Consider the following 20503-nt stretch of genomic DNA (forward strand, 5'->3'; position numbering starts at 1 on the left):
GGAAGGAAGGAAGGAAGAAAGAAAGAAAGAAAGAAAGAAAGAAAGAAAGAAAGAAAGAAAGAAAGAAAGAAAGAAAGAGAAAGAAAGAAAGACATCTCAGGTTCTACTTCTGACTTAGTGAATCAGAATCTTCATTTTCACAAAATTTCAGAGTAAGTTACATGCATATTAGAGTTTGAGAAATACTGCTCTATAGAGCAAAAATTATTTATATACTAAATAAAAATGAAGTAATTATTTATTTTGTTTTGTTTTTGTATTTCCTTTGAGTTTTGTTGAGTAATAAAATAACATATCACTCTATAATTTTAAAGCATGATGGTTTGATTTACATACATATTCCAAAATGATTATCACAATAGGTTCACATAACTTCTATTTTGTCATACAGACACAGTAAAAAATAACATAAAATAAAATAAAAGGAAGGAAAAATGTTTCTTTGTATTAACTCTAAGAATTAACTCTCTTAACAACTTTTCTATATATCATATTGCAGGGTTAGCTCTACTCGTGTTCTAGTACATTAGTACTAATTCATTTTACTTGTACTAGTACTGATTTATTTACCTTGTAACTGGAATTTTGTGACTTTTTAAAAATTTTTTATTTTTAATTTGTTGTTTGACATGTTTCAAGTGTCCCACTCAATAAAACACTCTCTACATACTGCATTGTGACCCCCACACCCCATGCAAGTCTTTTTCCACCCCTATTTCACCCCCTTTGTCCCCTCCCCTTACCTCCATCCCCCCCTTTCCCTCTGGGAATTGCTACCTATTGTCTGTATATATGTGTTATGTATATATAATTTGCCTAATTCTTTTATCTTCTTTTATCCCATCCCTTCATCCTTCTTTCCTTTTGATAGTTGTTCCCTGTGACCCTGCCTCTGTTCCTAGTTTGTTCCTCAGTGTATTGTGTTCATTAGATTTCACAAATAAGTGAGATCATATAGTGTTTGTCTTTATCTGCCTGGTTTATTTGACTTAGCATAATAATCTCCAGGTCTATCCATGCTGTCAAAAAAGGTAACATTTCCTCCTTTTTTATCGCTGCTTAGTATTTAACTATGTAAATGTACCACGTTTCTTTATCTACTTGTCCTCAGATGGACACTTGGGCTGTTTTCAGATCTTGGCTTTTGTAAACAATGCTGCAATAAATATAGGGTTGTATATTTTCTTTTGAATTAGTTTTGGAATTCAAAGTATATATTCCTAGATGTGGGATAGCTGGGTCATAAGGCAATTCCATTTTTAATTTTTTGAGGAAGTGCCATACTGTTTTCCACAGTGGCTGCACTAGTCTGCATTCCCACCAGCAGTGCAGGAGGGTTCCCTTTTCTCCATACCCTTGCCAGCACTTGTGTGTTCATTTATTAATGAAAGCCATTCTAGCTGGTGTGAGGTGATCTCTCATTTGGTTTTTAATTCCCATTTCTCTAATGATTAGTGATGTAGAGCACTCTTTCATATGCCTATTAGACATCTGTTTGTCTTGTTTGGAGAAGTGTCTATTCTGGTCCTTTGCCCATATTTTAATTGGATTGTTTACCTTCCTGGTGTTGAGTTTTAGAAGTTCTTTATTGTAAGGTATTTTTCCCCTCTGAGAAAGAAGGAAGGGGCCAGAGCCACAAAGTATGGAATAATAAAAGGCTTTATTGAGTACAGAGTGCTTCCTGCCTGACAAGGTTCCCTAGCTCTGGGGACAGAGGCTAGGCAAGTTGCAAGGATTAAACCACGTGAGGGATATTTAAAGGGTTCCTAGGGTGGTCGAGCTAATATGACATGGTGAAATCTCACTGGCTGGCAGATGGTTGCTTTTTTCCAAAGGGCTCCTGGGAAGTTTCTTTTGGCGCGCTTGGTTGTGGGCAGTCCTAGCCAAAATTCCCAGGTCTGGGTTCCCCGTGTGACCATCCCCCATTATCCACCGACCTTACATTTATAAATTTAGGTTATTAACCCCTTACTAGACATATTGGCAAATATGTTCTCCCATTGACTAAGTTGTCTTTTTATTTTGTTAATGGTGTCTTTTGCTATGCAAAACTTTTTAGTTTGATATAGTCTACTACAGTTCGAAATAGTTTGTTTACTTTTTCCTTTATTTCACTTGCCTGAGGAGATATATTGGCAAAATATTTCTTCAAGAGATGTTGGAGAATCTACTTTCAATGTTGTCTTTTAGGGTTTTTATGATTTTGCACCTTACATTATATAATTCTGAGTTTATTTTTGTGAATGGTGTAAGTTGGTGGTCTAGTTTTATTTTTGTGTGTGTGTGTGTATATATCTATTCAATTTTCCCAAAACTATTTATCAAAGAGATTGTCTTTACTTCATTGTATGCTCTTATCTCCTTTGTCAAATATCAGTTATCCATAGAGCTGTGGGTTTATTTCTGGGTTCTCTGTTCTGTTCTATTTATCTGTATGCCTATTATTATGCCAGTACCAGGCTGTTTTGATTACAATGGCTTTGTAGTAGTTTAATGTCAGGAAATGTGCTATCTCCCACATTGTTCTTTTTTTTTTTTTTCAATATTGTTGATATTGCTGAGGCTGTTTGGGTTCTTTTTTGGTTCCACATAATTTTTTGTAGTCAGCATATATGTTGGTCATGTTTTCTTGTCCACACAACCTTTGTCTCTTCATTGGAGAATTTAATCCATTTACAGTTAAGGTAATTAGTCATATAAACTGATTTATTACCATTTTATTCTTGAAACTAATAATTATTTTTTCTTTTTTCTTTCTCTTCTTATAGCAGGCTCTTTAACATTTCTAGCAGGACTGGTTTGATGCTAATAAACTCCTTGAGCTTTTTTTTTTTTTTTTTTTGGTCTAGGAAGCTCATTATTTCTCATTCACTTTTAAATGACAGCTTTGCTAGATAGAGGAATCTTGGTTGTAGGTTCTTGTTTTGCATCATTTGGAATATTTCTTGCCAATCCCTTCTGAAGTGAAGTGTTTCTGTTGAGAAGTTGTATTTCATCCTTATGGGGGCTCCTTTGTAGGTAATTAACAGCTTTTCTCTTGCAGCTTTTAGTATTCTTTCTTTGTCTCTTAACTTTGGCATTTTAATTATGATGTGTCTTGGCATAGACCTTCTTGGTTTCCTCTTTAATGGGACTTTCCGTGCTTCTTGAACTTCTGTGACTTTTTCCTTCATCAGATTAGAAAAGTTTTCAGCTATGATTTCTTCAAATTCTTATCCTTTGTTTGGTCTCTTCTCCTTCAGGAATCCTTATGATGTGAATGTTGTTTCTCTTTGTATTGTCACAGAGGTCAGAGTTTCCTCAGCTTTTTTAAGCCTCTTTTCTTTTTGCTGCTGTTTCAGTGCTTACATTTTTCTTGTTCTCTAACTTGCTGATTTGATCCTCTGCCTTATCTAAGCTGCTGTTGATTCTTGTAGTGAAGTCTTCATTTCAGATATTGTATTTGCCATTTCTGACTGCTTCCTTTTATGGTTTCAATATCCTTTTTAATGCTTACTAAGTTCTTATTGTGACCATCCTTTCTTACTCTAAGCTCCTTAAATCCTAATAACCATTATTTTAAACTCTGCATCTAATCATTTGGTTACATTCATTCCATTTAATTTTTTTGGGGGGGGATTTCTCTTGTTAATTCATTTGGGTCATATTTCTTTGTCTGCCCATTTTGTTTCTGTGTTAACTAGTATGCTCTGACTTTCAAAATTGTTGTAGCATCTTTATGAGGGAAGTGGACTCAGTGGTATTAAATTCTATGCCACTTTAGCTTCTTGCTTTAAGAATGTTCTTGAGTGTTATATTTATCTTCCTGTTGAATGTGAGTCTTCAATGCTGTTGGCTCTTTCATGGGAGGAGTTAACCCTTCAGGCTGGCTGGCTGTAAGGGTCAACCTTGGTCATGTGGTTTAGATTGGGTGGGGCCAACAGTCCCCTCTGTGAAAGTTCTGCCATCTGAGTAGCCCCTGATCACAGGAAGGAAGATTGAGAGAGTCCTCCACTGGGACTGACTGTGATCCCCCAGAAGGTGGCTAAGCCCCTCAACCAGTTCCAACAATATACTTCAAAGAACCCACATCTTGAATGTCTATGCTCCAAGCTCTCTCCCTTCCCACTGTGGACATCCAAGGGGGATATCTAAGCAAGGCAGGATATCCGGGACTGGGGCCAGCCTACTATTAAGCTCTACCGCATCCAATGCACATAAGCCATTGTACAGGCATTGATCACAAAAATTAGAACTCACCTCATAGGGCTTTGTGTTCGAGAGCATTCTCTTCAGATATACTGTCATCAATGGTACTTGGGTCCTGCTCCAATGTTCTGCACAGCCAGCCACTGGATGTGCCAGCCCTGGGCCAGGCAGGGGAGAACCCAGTGCAGACCAGTGTAGAACCCTGCCCGTGACTAACCCTTAGCAATCTTATTGGAGCTACCAGCAAACCAGAGTATGTGGCTGCCTCTGCTGGGCCTAGTGAAGACTTCAATTATTTTCTTCTTGAGAGAAATAATTCAATCAAGAGATAAAATGCAGCAAGTAAAGGATGAATTTATATAGTGTACAGGAAGAAAGAAGAAAAAGGACCTTGGAGAAAGATTCAGAGAGTTAGCCTGGGACAAGCTGCCACTGCCCACAGTTCCCCAGGTTGCAAGTCTTGTGGGCTCCCTTAGAGCTTAGACGAGAGAGAGGGTCAAGGAACAGCACCTGGGGGGAAGATGAGGAGAAGAAGGAGGGGGGAGGGAAAGGCATGGGCATATTACCTGAAAGAAAAGTGCAAGGGACTTCTGTCCTAAGGGATTTGAAAGGTAGGGATTATAGGGGCAGTCCTAGTGGAGGATCTTAATAGAATAATCATTAGGTTTCCAGGTGTGTTCTTTTGGGGTCATGTTCTCCACTGATTGGTCTGTCTAGAGCAGTCGGTCATTAGTCAATGCAACTGCTCCTGAGGTCTGCTATGTTGTTTCTTTGTCTGTTCTGGGACTGGAGCTAAAACAATACTTAGGTCTAGATGTTATCTCTAGGGGTTAATACTTAAGTGTTATTTTCTGGCTTTCTTTTTTGTTTCTCCTTTAAGAAGGTCACAAACAACATGACTTGTGATATGCCTGGGGAGGCAAAGTTGGAGAGGGTCTGAATTCCACGACTAATGATATGAAATCAGAGGGTCTAAACTTTTTGCACAGCTAACTGAGGAAAAGTCACCCTGGGGGTGAGGTCCTTGTTTTACAAGTTTTGTCCATTTCTAGGCAGTCAGGGCTTTCTGCCCTGGTGCCCTTCTGAGCCTGGCCTCTAGTCCTTGCCCTGCTCACCTGTCTAACTGCCTACCACAGAAGGATCAAGCTATACATCTAGGCTGGCTTTTACCTGCACTGAGTCTGGGGGCAATTCAGCTAAATATCTATGGTTCCTTAGGACTGCCTCCTGCTGCCTCTGTCTGCTGGTTGCTTGTTGGGCTTGGACCCTGAGAATATCACTGGTAAAATCTTGAGGGTTAGGTAATTCAGGGATTAAGAAGGATGAAGGATGTGGGTTTCACCCCAGCACCCCAGATGTTATTTCATCCCAAGTTTTTTTCACGGACTTGAGTAGGTTGTGGCCACCAAGAGTTCACTGGGTATGGCCTCTAAAACCCAGATATTTGCCTGCCCTCAGTGCAGACAGTATCTATTGAATCTCCCATAATGTGGAAGCACCAGTCATATTCTCAGGAAAGTGTGGAGTAAAGCTCTGGCCTCAAAGCCAGACAACAGAGTCACTGTCCTGCCCACTGCTTTCTGGCCATGGCTGCTTACTTCTCAGCAGGGCCCAGTCTCCATAAATTGGGGCAAGAGAGATTCCCAAGATTGGGGCAGTTGCTTTCCCTGAGGCTGCTGCCACACAGAGGGGACTGCTCCACCCAAGAGAGATGGCTACTGCAGTACTGAAGATTGACTCAGCACAGGGGCCCAGGCAGCCGTTCCCCCACAACACCCGCAAGGCCACCAACCTCACATTCTTCCATATAACTTCAGTCCTCCCACCCTTCCCTATTCCAGAGCCCAGGGCAAGTGGCTGTGAATGAGATCCTTCTTGTTGGCCCTTCAAGAGGGGGTCTGTACCTCTGAGATACCTAGCCTCCCTCTTGGAGACAGAAACCTCACATCTTTTCACCACCAAATTTTGTGGGTACCTCTTCTAGTCTCCAGTGCTTCAAGCTGGCGGTCCTGGCCTAGGGCCCCTCCAAATAGTCTGTTGCAGCTTTCCCTGTGACTCCCCAGCCACAGACTCCTCCCCTTTCAGCTCTAAGTTGGTTCCCAAAGATGACCGTTCTCAAATTTAGCCACAACTCATTTGGTCCCTGGAGGTGGTAACCAGAATGTCTGTGTGGGGCAGCTGTCTGTGTTAGGCTTGCTCAGGGGGTTACCAGCTACAAGCACTTTGCCTAGTAGGTACATGAGTGTGTGACAGCACCATGTGTGTATGGCCTACATAAGGCTATGTGTGATTGCACTCAAGAGAGATGGGGGATTGTGGGTGGCAGATTGCCTGCCCGCCACTGTGGGGGGCCATTCTTGCTGTTTGTGTGCCAGAGAAGAGGTTTCTCCTTGCCTGTGTGCTTGTCCACCATTGTGAGACTTATGGCCCAATGCTTTTCAGCTCTGCAGTTTCTCTATGGTCTGCCCAAATCTAATGTGGATCTGCCTGGCCTTGGCCACTGGCATTACATCTGATGTAGTGGGCAGGGTTTGGAGCAGATTGGTATGGAGTCACCAACATCCTTGAGCGGTGGGATAGAGGAGTGGCTATTCCCGGTGGCTCTCCTGGTAGGAAACATGGGCAGGGTGTTTTTTTACAATCCTGCAAGAGCTCTGTACAAGAAGCAGAGCGAGGTGGAAAGCTCCAGGTGTTCATACTGAACACCTATGACAGTGTGAATTGGAGCCAGCACTGCATACTGAACAGAGCTGCATACTGAACACCAATGACGGTGTGAATTGGAGCCAGCACTGGAGAGGGAGACCAACTGGGTTTGAGAGTTGCAGTGTGAGGTACAGGCTGAGTCCCAATGGCACTTGGAACTGGAGCAGTCTGTGGAAAAGGAATTGCAGGTTTACAAGTTGCAGTTTGCCTTAGAAGCTGAATGTTGGCAGCAACAGCTATTGAAAAACCAACTGCAGGTTCAGAAGCTCAAGAGTCAGCTTCAGGCCAAGAGCTGGCAGCCACAGGAGCTGAAGCAGGCGTGGAAGACGGACCTACATTCCTGCCAACAGAGTGGCTCTGAGTTGATGGGAGCAAGCATTTCCAACTCCTCCTCTCCTGCGGAGGACACTTAGGCTGCAACTGCTGTCTACATACTCAGAGCCCTGCCAGTGGTCACCAAGAAGGTAAAATCCCAGCAGCAAAGAGTCCCTCAGGGGCAACCACAGCCTCCTCCACAGAGAGCAGAGCACTCTGTGGTCTGGCCCTAGGCCCAGGCAGAGCTAATGGAGTTGGAGGCATAATTTAGGCAGAAACCCTCGGAGATGCTGGCAGCCTGGTTACGAAGGTTTTGGGCATAAGGGTGGATGGCATCATACTGTCTGAAACAGAGATGGACTGTAAGGCCGTGCTGCCCCACCCTGACTAATAGGAGAAACGGACCTGTGAAAGTTACATGAACACAGACGTGGGTAGATTTTATTGTGGCCAGGGCAGATAGAGAGAAATTAGATGGCAAGCCTTTTAAAGTCTTGTTGGAGCTTTGGTGACGGCCTGAATCAGAACAGAGGTTCTAGCCGCTGAAAAAGTGGGGGAAGCGGGAGGCCCTGTCATCTGCTAGGAAAATGGATGGCATTCAGGTTACTGGATCACCAAGGCCCGTTGTCCCAGTTTGAACAGGGGGAAGGGCGAGGGACCCATCCAACAGAAATGGGTGAAGGCCAGAGGCCCCATGTGAAATTGGCAATCTATCGGTCCCCTTCTAATGTGCAGCAAGTGTTGGCATTAGAAGGTAATAGGGGCTTTTTTTTTTTTTTTTTTTTTTTTTTTTTTTTTTTTTTTACAGCAGCAGCTAAGAGAACTGTTAGGGTGACACAGGCCTTGAATGTGTTTGACCCCTCCAGGCCCTGTGAGTTTCCTGAGGGGTTGGATGGGGCTTGTGGCAATGAACAGCACAGTATAGAAAGGTGCTGAGGTCTGTTAATAAAGAGCTGTATGGCTAGTTGCCTGCAATGGACCTTTACCTTGGTGATTAGCACAGAGAGCTGGGCTGTCTAACATGGACTGCGACCAGAGGGGGACATCAGCCCCCTTAATGGATGGACACATCGCTCATGGAGAGTACTATGAGAGACCCAGATGGGAGGGGGCCCGGGGCACCAGTGGAGGCCCTCCTGCACTGGTTCTCATCCAGTTGCAGAGGTGCACTAGGGACACTTTATGGTTTTCATGGACACCGCCCTGGAATATACAAGCCCTCCCACATACCATGGAGTAGGTGGCTATAGAAGGGCCTCAAAATTGCACCTTGGGCAAAGTGCTCAGGGAGACATTGTGAAGGACACCTTTGTAAATATTGTGTAACTTCTGCTGTTGCTGTAGTCTCTGTTGTCACGTAGATTGTGAAGCAAGCAACCCTAAAGGGGTGGAATGTGGGGCAGCTGTGTTAAGCTTGCTCACAGGGTAACTGGCTGCAAGCACTTTGTCTGATTGGTACCTGAGTGTGTGGCAGCGCCACGTATGTATGACCTATATAAGGCTGTGAGTGCTTACCCTCGAGCGAGATGGGGGATTGTGGATGGAGGATTGCCTGCCCGCCACTGTGAGGGGCGTTCTTGCTGTTTCTGTGCCTTGGAGGTGGTTTCCTCTGCCTGTGTGCTTGTCCACTATTGTGAGACTTTATTGAATGGAATGGCCCTAATGCTTTTTTGGCTCTGCAGTTTCTCTGTTGTCTGCCTGAATCCAATGTGGACCTGCCTGACCTTGGCTACCACCATTACAGTCTGCCTCCTCTGTCACCATCCCAAAACCCCCTCTAGAATTTTGTATCTTTGATCACTGTACAGTCCCTCCTTCCCATACACCCTGTCTCTGATAACTGATTCTGATCTCTTTTTCTATTTAGATTGTTTATTTTGTTGGTTTGTTTTAAATTCCACATGTAAAAGGGATTATATAATACTTGTCTTTTTGTGTCTAATCTCACTTAGCATAATGCCTTCAAGCTTCATTTATGTTGTCCCAAATGGTAGCATGTCATTTTTTCTGGCTGAACAATATTTATATGTATTATATATTATCATATAATGGCTAGAATATATACTGCCTAGGAATGTGGGTGTGCAGGGTTTTTTTTGAGTGTTTTCATTTTCTTTGGATATATTTCCAGACATATAATTGCTGAATCTTATGGCAGTTCTATTTTTTTCTTTTTAGTAACAGAATTTAATTAAATTATTGAAATTTTACATTAAAATGTATTTATTTATTTAAATTATTTATGAATTACAATTGATATACAGTATTATAGTAGTTTCAGGTGCACAACATAGTGATTGGACACATATACCTTACAAAATGATCACCCTAAAAAGTTTAGTACACATCTATACCATATAGTAATTATAATATTATTGATTATATTCCCTATTCTATAGGTTATATCCTTGTGCCTATATTTATAATTGGCAATTTGTACTTCTTAATCTCTTTTACCATTTTACACATCCCCAAGCACCCTTGCATCAGCCAACTATCACATTATTCTTTGTATGTATGAGTTTGTTTCTGTCTTGTTTGTTCATTTATTTTGTGGGGTTTTTTTTTTTTTTTTTTTTTTTCTGAAGCTGGAAACAGGGAGAGACAGTCAGACAGACTCCCGCATGCGCCCGACCGGGATCCACCCGGCACGCCCACCAGGGGCGACGCTCTGCCCATCCTGGGCATCGCCATGTTGCAACCAGAGCCACTCTAGCGCCTGAGGCAGAGGCCACAGAGCCATCCCCAGCGCCCGGGCCATCTTTGTTCCAATAGAGCCTTGGCTGCGGGAGGGGAAGAGAGAGACAGAGAGGAAGGCGCGGCGGAGGGGTGGAGAAGCAAATGGGCACTTCTCCTGTGTGCCCTGGCCGGGAATCGAACCCGGGTCCTCCGCACGCTAGGCCGACGCTCTACCGCTAAGCAAACCGGCCAGGGCTCTATTTTGTTTTTTAAGTTCTACAAATAAATGAGATCATATGATATTTGCCATTTCTGACTTATTTCACTTATCAGAATACCCTCTAGATTCATCTATGATATAAAAAATATACTGCAAAGTTATAGTAATCAAAAAGGCATGGCAATTTTTTTTCCCACAGTTTGCAGCTTATCTTTTTATTGTCTTACCAGTGCATTTTAAAAGTAAGTTTTATATATTGCTTATACTCCATTTATCACTCTTTTTAATGGATCATGCTTTAAGAGTTATTATGCTACGGAATCTTTCTGACCTAAGATTGTAAAGATTTTATCCCATGTTTTTATTTAGAAGTTTTATAGTTTTAGGTTTTATATTTAGAAATATAATCAATTTTTAGTTCCTTTTATATATGGATGGCAGTTCTTTTTGCATATGTATATTCAGGTGTTGAAATACTATTTGTTGAAAAAAATTACCCTAATTGTTTGAATAGTCTATTCACTTCTGTAAAAAAATAGTTATCTATATTCATTTGGGCCTGTTTGTGAACTCTCTTTTCTGTATTACTGATGCCTTTTTCTATTATTTCCAAAACCATATTATCTTAATAGTTAAAAATCCATAATGTCTTGAAAAAAGGTAGAGTAGGTCTTACAACTTCTTTTTTTTGTATCATTGTTTTTGTTATTCTAGGCATTTTGTATTCCCACATAAATTTGGCTTAAGCTTTTCAATTTCTAGAAAAATATCTGCAGAAATTTTAATCAAATTAGATATAATTTATCAATTTGCAAAGAGATAATATCTTAACAATATTGAATATTCCAAACAATAAATGAAAATAACTCTATTTGTTTTTCTTAATATTTCTTAACAATATTTTATAATTTTCAGATTCTTGTAAATAATTCTTCATATGTATTATTGGGTATTTCATGTTTGTTGATGTTTTTGTACAACTTTTTAATATTCAATTCTTTATTACTACTCTATAAGAATTCTTGTAGTGATCTTTGTGTCCTGAAACCTTACTAAATTTATTAGTTCAAGTAGCTTTTGGGGGGAGATTTCATTAGATTTTTTATGCAGAGGATGTATCACCTGCGAATAAACATAATTTGACATTTTCCCCAACCTAGATGCATTTATTTTTGTTTTCTTATTATACTGGCTTGAAACTCTGAGACAATGTTCAGAAAAGTAGGAAGAATGATTATTTCTCTCTTGTTTCTAGTTTTATTTCTATTCTGAGTTTTTACTAGGAATAGATATTACATATTATCAAAAATTTATCTGTATTCATTGAAATCTTATAAGTTTATTTTTCTTTCTTGCCTGTTTAAAAATGGTAAATTGAATTGGTAGACTTTTAAAATGCTAAATAAATCTGTATTTCCTGGAATAAATCTTATGCCATCATTAAGTGTTACCAACTGTATTATTCACAAATAACCACTTTTTAAGTTTTACTGACTTCCTTAAATTTTTTTGTTTTTATTTCCTTGATTTTTCTTCTAATCAATATTTTTCTCTTCTTCTTTATTTTTAGTTTAATATATATATATTTTAGTTTCTTAAAGTGAAAGCTGAGATCATTGAATCGAGATTCTTTGTTCATCTCTTCTTGCATAAAATATAGTAAAAATATTAAGTAAGCACATTGGAAAAGATGAGGGTTATTAATACATTTTAAATCAAATATAAAGAATATTATGACAGTACATTTAGAAAAATGCATTTTTGTTTGATGACTTCAACTAATTAAATCAAACTAATTTTAATCCCTTATTTCTTGTAGCTAAAATAGATGTGGATTTAGAAATACCTTTATTGTAATCTTAAAATATATTTTTTAAAATGTATTTCAGGTGATTGTCAAATCGGGGCCAGGGACTTTTCTCAGTTTGGCCGTTTATGACGATTATATCTTCTGGTCAGACTGGGGAAGAAAAGCTATCTTGCGTTCCAATAAGTACACAGGAGGAGATACAAAAATTCTTCGTTCTGATATTCCACATCAACCTATGGGAATCATTGCTGTTGCCAATGACACCAATAGCTGTAAGTCATAATAGAAACCCACATTTATTTCTTAATTTCATAATCTCTTATAAATTCCTCTATATGTTGCTTTTCTCACCACCATATCACAGTTATTATTCCACTGGCACTAATAAAGCTAGAGGTGCTCATGGTTATACCGCACAAGATTCCTGCCTTCTAGCTTGTGTCCAACAGAAATGTCTACCAGTTTGTCTCTATGCAAACTAAGTAATACTTAGTTTGATTTTGTTTTATTAAAATTTCTGGGGTATTGTTCAAGATTTGACATTTCAGTATATTGAAATTACCTAAAATATTTAAGGTAAAACTTCTGTGGTTCTTAATTTACCAACAAAGGAACAATTCAGTTTCAATTATTTGTTTCTGGAATTCTATTCCATTCACTCATTCTTCATATCTTTGAACATTCAAACTAACTTGCTTCTCTGAAAATAATACCTTGTGATAAACAGTCTTTTTAAGTCACTGAAATACCCACAAATTTGCTTTTTGTAGTAGCTGTGTAGTTTCTATTGACATTAGTGTATTTCATGCTACAGCATCCTTGATAAATGTGTAGATTGTGTGCTCTTATATTTGAGATGTTTAAATTTTCAAAAGTCCTAAATCATTCTGTTTATGAGATTTTTTTTTAGAGATTGCAGCAGTCTAACAGTTAAACTGTTACCTGTATTTCCTCATGTGTAAGATGCTCCCATGTACAAGATGCATGTTAATTTTGGGGTCCGAAATTTGAAAAAATATGTATTACATAAATATATTGAACTCAAGTTTTATTTATCATAAAATTCATACAACTCCTCATCACTGTCAAAACTCCCATTAGCTTGTCCTCATGTGTGTCTGATGACGAATCACTGTCTTCAACAATGAGCACAAAAACAAACACAGAAAAGCAGGAAATGCAAGTAAAAAAACTTCAACCACTGTATAAGACACACCCGGTTTGTAGACGCCAACTTTTTTGAAAAAAGTGCGTCTTATACATGGGGAACTATGGTAATTTAAGTCTAACAAGGAATAAGAATTCAATATCACATGTTACCAATACAGCTTCCGCATTGCAGGTGAACTTTCTCCATGTGCTTTATTGAACGGAGGTTGCCATGATCTATGCCTTTTAACTCCTCATGGGAGAGTGAATTGTTCCTGCAGAGGAGATCGGATATTGCTAGATGACAACAGATGTGTGAGTAAGTAAAGAGAGTCCAAATGTGACATGACATACTGCTCAAAATAGCACACATGGACATTGACATTGTTTTACTAGATTCATGAAATTTTACTGTCCTTCAATATTAAAGACCCAGTTGCCTTATTTCTCTATTCTAGAAAAAACTGAATTCACCATTTTTCTTTGTTATAGCAACATGTGATAGATAATGTTATCCAAAACAATGACAAATTGTATAATTGTTTGTGGACTAGAAGATATTGGGCTAGTTAGCAAAATACCTATACACAATGTCCACCTGATAACTTATTATGACTGAAAATTTAGTCAATAGCAACCTTAGTTAAAGCTGAAATAAACAAGTATACAGGCTGGTATCATAGCCTTGTAGTAAAACCACTCACAGTCTGTCACAGTATATAAAAATGAGAGAAGGGCTGGTGCAGCTTCTCTGTAATCATTTCCAAACATTATTTAAGAATGTAACATTGCAGCTTCTGTGATGTTTATAACTACCAGAGGCATTAAAATTTTTAATTAGGACCATTACAGTACACACTTACTAAAAACTAAGTTGCAAAAACTGTTTCTAAAATAAATAAGGGTTCAAGTGTTCCAGTATGGCACAAAAAAATTAGCCAGAAACATAAAAAAAAAAAGAAAAGGTTAAATTTTCTTTAACATTAAGACATTCTGTGTATAAGAAAAATGAGAAAAAAGCATCTTACTTGAAATTGGTGAACTCACACTCAGGATGTGTCAATATTTGAAAATTTTCTCTCTTCATTTATATCCTCATCTCATATCTTTTCATCTTAGAAATTCAGCAGAGCTGGATGTATCTACATTACAAAAATAAATATCAGAGGGTATAAGTGTTTTTCATCTTCATTTTCAATCTTCTTTTGGTTTTTGTCAAGAGTATCATCTTCTACCTACTCTTTAATACAAGTATTTTGACATCATTTGTTTACATTGAAAGTTACTGCACCTAATTCAAGAACTCAAACTTAAATTCTCACTTTGCAAATTGGTAATTGGTAATACAACCCATAAAAAAGACACCTCTTAGCAAAAGAAGTAAACAAGTTTTATTTAAAACTGTGCCAAAGCAAACGAGGAAATGATGCAATTGGTCAGGGAACTTTAAATGAAGACAGCCAATTTCAATAATTTGGACCACAAATCTCCATATTTCTTCATCAACTATCACTTCTCTGAATTGGTTAGGCAATCACTTAAACTCTCTTTCAGTTTGCCTTTGTGGTTTCAGCTGTAATGGTCTGGATCTGAAGCCATCTGTAAGCCTGGAGTGTTAGCCATGCAGTAGAATCACTCATGTGCCTTTTACAGGTCATTACAGGCCAGTAGTCAAGTAATGCCTTTGTTCAAAACAGCAAGGCTTATTTGTATACAGTGGATGCTTGTCCTTGTTGCAAAATGGATTAGATACATCTGTTTCTAGTAAGCCACCTGTTTTTCTCTGTTGAAGAGAGGGAATGAATCAGATAGTAAACCATAATTTAAGAGACACAATTGTATTCTCACGAAACTCTAGTGATGGTGGATTCCTCAGAACCAATAAACTTTTATAAAAGCATCCGACACCCATTGTGCATTCATATTGAAATTCTGTCATCCAGCAGAGTGATTGGAAAGTAATTCTTGGCTATTTCTTTTCAAATTCATCTTTGAGAAATGAGGATGATTCTGCCATGTCTATATACTCATGTGAATGTTGAGCCAGGGTGGTTCATGAATGCTAATATCTGTATTAAAGGAGTAAAAGGCTGTTTATTAACCCTTATCTGAGGGCAAAGGAGGGAAAAACATTTGTTGTCATAACACTTGACAAAAAGATTAGGCAATTCTCTTTTACACAACATTGCTAACCTTATCAACTCTCAGAGCAAAAACATGAATAGCAAATATAATTAAAGTAATTGCCTGGCCAAAGAATTAGAAGACACAGAATCACATTTTTGTTTCCAGAAAGATGGAGAAATATTCAATATTGTTTCATTAAGTGAACATACCTAAGCATAAGTTGTGCTCATACAGTGTTTGTTTTTGCATAATTAAAACATTTATTGGGAATAATTTTTGTTTCTTTTCTCTTCAAAGGCATAATTATTATAAAAGTAAAATATGGCATTTTCTATCATAACTTAATTTTCATTGGAAATGAGATATTAAATATGGTATATTTAAAATATTATAGACTTAAACAGGCTGGGAATTTCAATAGACTCTCAGTAAGTGGCTGAATTTTGTTCAGTTTATGATCTAAGATGATTGCATATAGCAATGTTGACATTCTTCTTAACACTTGTTCCTTTAAAGTTAAATTAGATTTTTAATTCATGCTACTTTCTGTAAAATGATTTTCGACTTTACTGATCGGTGAAGTTTAGACTGCACCAAGAAAAAAGAAAAAGAAACCATTTTTGAAAGGCATTATTATTTAAAAAGTTCAATAAGAAGTCATAGATAGGTAGTTAGATAGATAGATATTCTGTTTCAATGAGTTAAATTCTATATAAAATAATAAATAAAAATTTTGTGAACTTCGGAGTGTTAGTGACTGTTTAATTGAATATTCCTAAAATTGAGCTTTAAAAGAAATTGACAGAAAATTGTAAAATTAAGCTACGTTTCCTGTAATAGAGATAAATGAATTCTAATAACGCACAATATAATTAGTATGACTGGGTTTCACTGGAAAATTACTCAACAAGTGATGGAGTGAGTATGAGAAAGCAAGCAACACACAATACAATAAAATAATTGAGGCCTGGCCCGTTGGCTCAGTGGTAGAGCATCAGGTGTCATGTGGATGTCCTGGGTTTGATTCCTGGTCAGGGCACACAGAAGAAGTTCTCATCTGCTTCTCCACCCCTCCCTTTTCTCTTCCTCTCTCTGTCTGTCTTCCTCCCCCCACAGCCATGGTTCGATTGGTTTGAGTGAGTTGGCTCTGAGCACTGAGGATGGCCCCCATGGCCTCTGCCTCAGGCACTAAAAGAAATAAATGTCTTGGTTGCTGAGCAATGGAGCAATGGAGCAATGGACCCAGATGGGCAGAGCATCGCCCCCTAGTAGGCATACTGGGTGGATCCCAGTTGGGGCACATGCAGGAGTTTGTCTCTCTGCCTCCCATCCGCTTAATATAAAAAAAATAAAAAAATGAATTTCAAAAGTTGACTATTCAATCTATTTTTAAGAATAAAGAAATGAGTCTATTTTTTTCTAAGAGAGCTCTCTCTAAAACAGGCATCACATACTGGCACTGCAAGCATGAACACTAGCTGTAGAAAGGTTTTTTTTACTTTGTGGCTGTTGGCACATGCTTTCAAATTGGAAAAAGCACATAAAAATTCTGTCTTTTAATTTCTAATAAAACTCTTAAGATTAAGAAGTAGGATGATATAGCCTTGGTCACCTTCTGCATAGACATTTGGAGCCCATAGACATCTGACACAAGGCTTTGTATGTTGTCATTGTCCAGCTCTTCCCACAGAATTCTGTGCATTTCAAGGAGCAGGTACTGGTCATATGGGACAGGAAGAGAATGTCTGCTCCCTGGTATCATCATGGGTAGAGCAAGTGGCTGGTGGGGATAATTTTAACAACTTTAGTAGTTCTGAATGATAGAAGCTGCTACAGTGTTTTCTTCTGAAGTTATTTGGGTAGGAAGACCAGTTGGAGGTGAGAGTTAAATGAGATTAATCAAATCATGCATTCAAAAATGAAAACTCTAAGTACTGAAAAAAATTTTATGTACTGAAGAAAATATACAATAGAGTCCAATAAGAAAACACAAAAACACTCAGTATGTACAGAGGGCATTTCGATGGCTCTTTTTAAAACTGTATTTTTAAGACAGACTGCTAACTGAGATGCATAAATATGTTATCTACATTTAAGCCCCCTGTCTTTATATCATGTACAGTCACTAAATAATTTTAAAAATACACAAATAGGCCTAGAAGAAAAATAAAGTCAGGCAACTTTCAAAAAATTTGCAAAGAGAAGGAAAGAAAAGCAACCAAAAATGTGTGCTTTTTGATTTTTTTATAAAGAAATGTCATAAACCATCCTCCTTATTTACCATAATTTTATATTAAGATCAATTTTAGTTTATTTTTATAATTACAATTAAGGAAAACAATTAATATAGCATCAAAAAAACATTTGTTATTACATTAAACATCTTGACTTTTTCCTTTCAGTGAAAAATTCCTCCTGCAACATATATTCAGAGTTTGAATGTGGAAATGGAGAGTGCATTGACTACCAGCTCACCTGTGATGGCGTTCCTCACTGTAAGGATAAATCTGATGAAAAACTGCTCTACTGCGGTAAGTGTCCATTTTGTGATTTGTTCCTTCAAAGAGAAGTTTAGAAATGATTTTATAGTTTTGTTTTTTTTTTTCATTTGATTTTCTTCATTGGGAAGAACAGATTGGCTTTTTGACTTTAGTAAGCAACTGATATTTGTTTTCATTGCAACAATGTTTTTCCTGGAAATTTGTGCCTATGCAATCAAAAAGAGTTCTTGTAAAATTGACTTAGATTATTTCTAAATTGATCTGATTTATTATTGTGGTACAGTATAATAGTATTGGTATTGTATGCTTTCTAAAATTCAGGAATTCATATCTGGAATTACTATATTTGGTTCCACTTTTTTTCTTTCTTCTATTGTCTGGTAGTAATTATATCTAAATAGTCAATGAAAGTTAAGACAAGTGAAAGATGGGCTTGAAGAATTCATAGGCAGTTCTTGCATTTTTACATTGTAAAATAGCATACCCTCAGTTAAAATAAAAGTCAAATGTATTTGTTCATATTGATCTGTAACTAAAATCTTAGGAAATTTGCCTCAAATGACATATTTACTTGAATGAACGCTATATCTTATACACTCTGAAAATATTAAAGCATATAAAATAGAACATTAATCAGCTCACAAGTTTGCATTTATTATGAATTAACTTGAGAATGTATTTTTACACTATCTTTAAATTCTTGGAAGCCAATTCTATTTATGTGAGCAGAAATTGGCAAACTTTTTTTAAGGGCCAGCTAAAAAGTATTTTTGTTTTTGTGGAGCACATCTGCGCTCTGTTACGTATCCTCTATTTTTTATTTTTTATTTTTCAATCTTTTGAAAAAAAAAATCTTAGCTTCAGAGTTATATGAAAACAGAGTATATAGTTTGGCCTGCATGCTATATAGTTTAACAATACCAGATATAAATTCAAAAATTTGGAATCATACCTGAGATTAATTTTTTGCTCTCAAACATCCTAGTGACCAGTGTGAGCATGTGTACTTCCTTCTCTATATTTTAGGTTCCCACTTCAAAACAAACTTAGCTCTAACGGTGCTAGAGAACATTAAATAAACAAATGTATATTTACGTGTACTCAATATAGAGCCTGGCACAAAATTAGTATGCAGTGAATGAAAGTAATTATTAATGTAAGTGGTGTCTTCTTCCTCAAATCATAAAATGTCAGGAGACTCCCATTAAGGTAAATAACATCCAGAAGGCACTTATTCTTCTTAGAATATCCTGGTAGACAGTTTTAGATGATTTTTAAGAGAAATTTATAGATATTTAGGTCGTTTAGATTCAGATTCAGGAATATATGTCGTGTTACTTTTTGTTTCTTGTTATAAAATTCTTGCAAGATATAAAAGAGATAAGAGACAAGAGTCCGAGTGTCTTTATTACTGTAAAGGGCAAGATTTATTTCTTCAGAATATGTGATATTTGTTTATTCCTCTGCGAACTGAATGCCAGAAACTATATATAATGAGGCTATAATTTGAAGAGGTCTTCAAATCTGAATCACTGAAGTGAAAATACTTCATCAAAAAGGGTCTTTAGTGAATGAACTACTTGATAATGGGTGCATATTCTAATCCAGATCTTCGGAACTGCTCAGCATGTGTTTTTCTTTTGTTTGTTTGTTTTTTTATTTACATTTTTTTTGTATTTTTCTGAAGCTGGAAACGGGGAGAGACAGTCAGACAGACTCCCGCATGCGCCCGACCGGGATCCACCCGGCACGCCCACCAGGGGGCGATGTTCTGCCCCTCCGGAGTGTCGCTCTGTTGTGACCAGAGCCACTCCAGCGCCTGAGGCAGAGGCAACAGAGCCATCCCCAGCGCCCGGGCCATCTTTGCTCCAATGGAGCCTTGGCTGCGGGAGGGAAAGAGAGAGACAGAGAGGAAGGAGAGGGGAAGGGGTGGAGAAGCAGATGGGTGCTTCTCCTGTGTGCCCTGGCCGGGAATCGAACCCAGGACTTCTGCACACCAGGCTGACGCTCTACCACTGAGCCAACCGGCCAGGGCCTCAGCATGTGTTTTATAGATCCATAATCCAGTGCTTATGAATGAGATTAGTGATTTTCTTCTTGTAAAAAAAAATTTTATAAGGCTTTCAAGTACACATTTCTATTTTTATTTATAAGAAAACAGAAGTTGTCGAAGAGGTTTCAAGTCCTGCTACAATCGTCGTTGCGTACCTCATGGCAAGTTATGTGACGGTGAAAACAACTGTGGAGACAACTCTGATGAGTTAGAATGTAAAGGTAAATATATGTTACATCAGCCTATGATATTATTATATTAATTGTTTCTTGAACATTACCAAAGATGATTCCTTAGGGCCGTATGATTTTGCTCTTTGGGTGTGTACCACTTAACTGACATTGATGGGCTATCTGTTGGATAAGAGTTATTAGAGTTAATAAAAAAATATGTATTCTCTGGTTTCTAGTCCTTTGCTCACTTTAAAACTTGTCACTTCTTGCATCTTCAATTCTACCTCCCTGTTTATGGGACATTTCTACCAAAATATTTAATACTGAGTTTACTGCTCTAAAATGTTCCTCTTTATTTTCTCATTCTCTGTTTCACACATGAGCTCATCATTTTCTTAGTGACTGGACAGGAAACCTTGGTGTTACCCTTGATTTCTCTTCCCACCACATTTTATCACCCACATGTTCAATCATCAATGAATCTTCCAATTCTTTGCAATATCTTCCCCTTCATTCTATTTTGAGTCTGAATTAACAGAGTAGGCCTTTAAATAGTCTCTGGCCTCTACTACTTCTAGTAAT

At 37.8% G+C, this 20503-nt stretch overlaps 1 protein-coding gene across 1 annotated transcript in view; it reads left to right on the plus strand.

The window, feature by feature from the left end:
* Nucleotides 1-20503, plus strand: part of LRP1B (LDL receptor related protein 1B) — a 2131860-nt gene that overhangs the window by 1809370 nt on the left and 301987 nt on the right. The window contains exons 44-47 of the mRNA XM_066281034.1: nucleotides 11998-12190; nucleotides 13261-13386; nucleotides 17597-17725; nucleotides 19850-19969. Coding sequence (XP_066137131.1) covers nucleotides 11998-12190; nucleotides 13261-13386; nucleotides 17597-17725; nucleotides 19850-19969 — 568 coding nt within the window. The remainder of the gene's footprint in view (nucleotides 1-11997; nucleotides 12191-13260; nucleotides 13387-17596; nucleotides 17726-19849; nucleotides 19970-20503) is intronic.

Source organism: Saccopteryx bilineata, chromosome 5 (genome assembly GCF_036850765.1).
Source record: "Saccopteryx bilineata isolate mSacBil1 chromosome 5, mSacBil1_pri_phased_curated, whole genome shotgun sequence".
NCBI lineage: Eukaryota > Metazoa > Chordata > Mammalia > Chiroptera > Emballonuridae > Saccopteryx > Saccopteryx bilineata.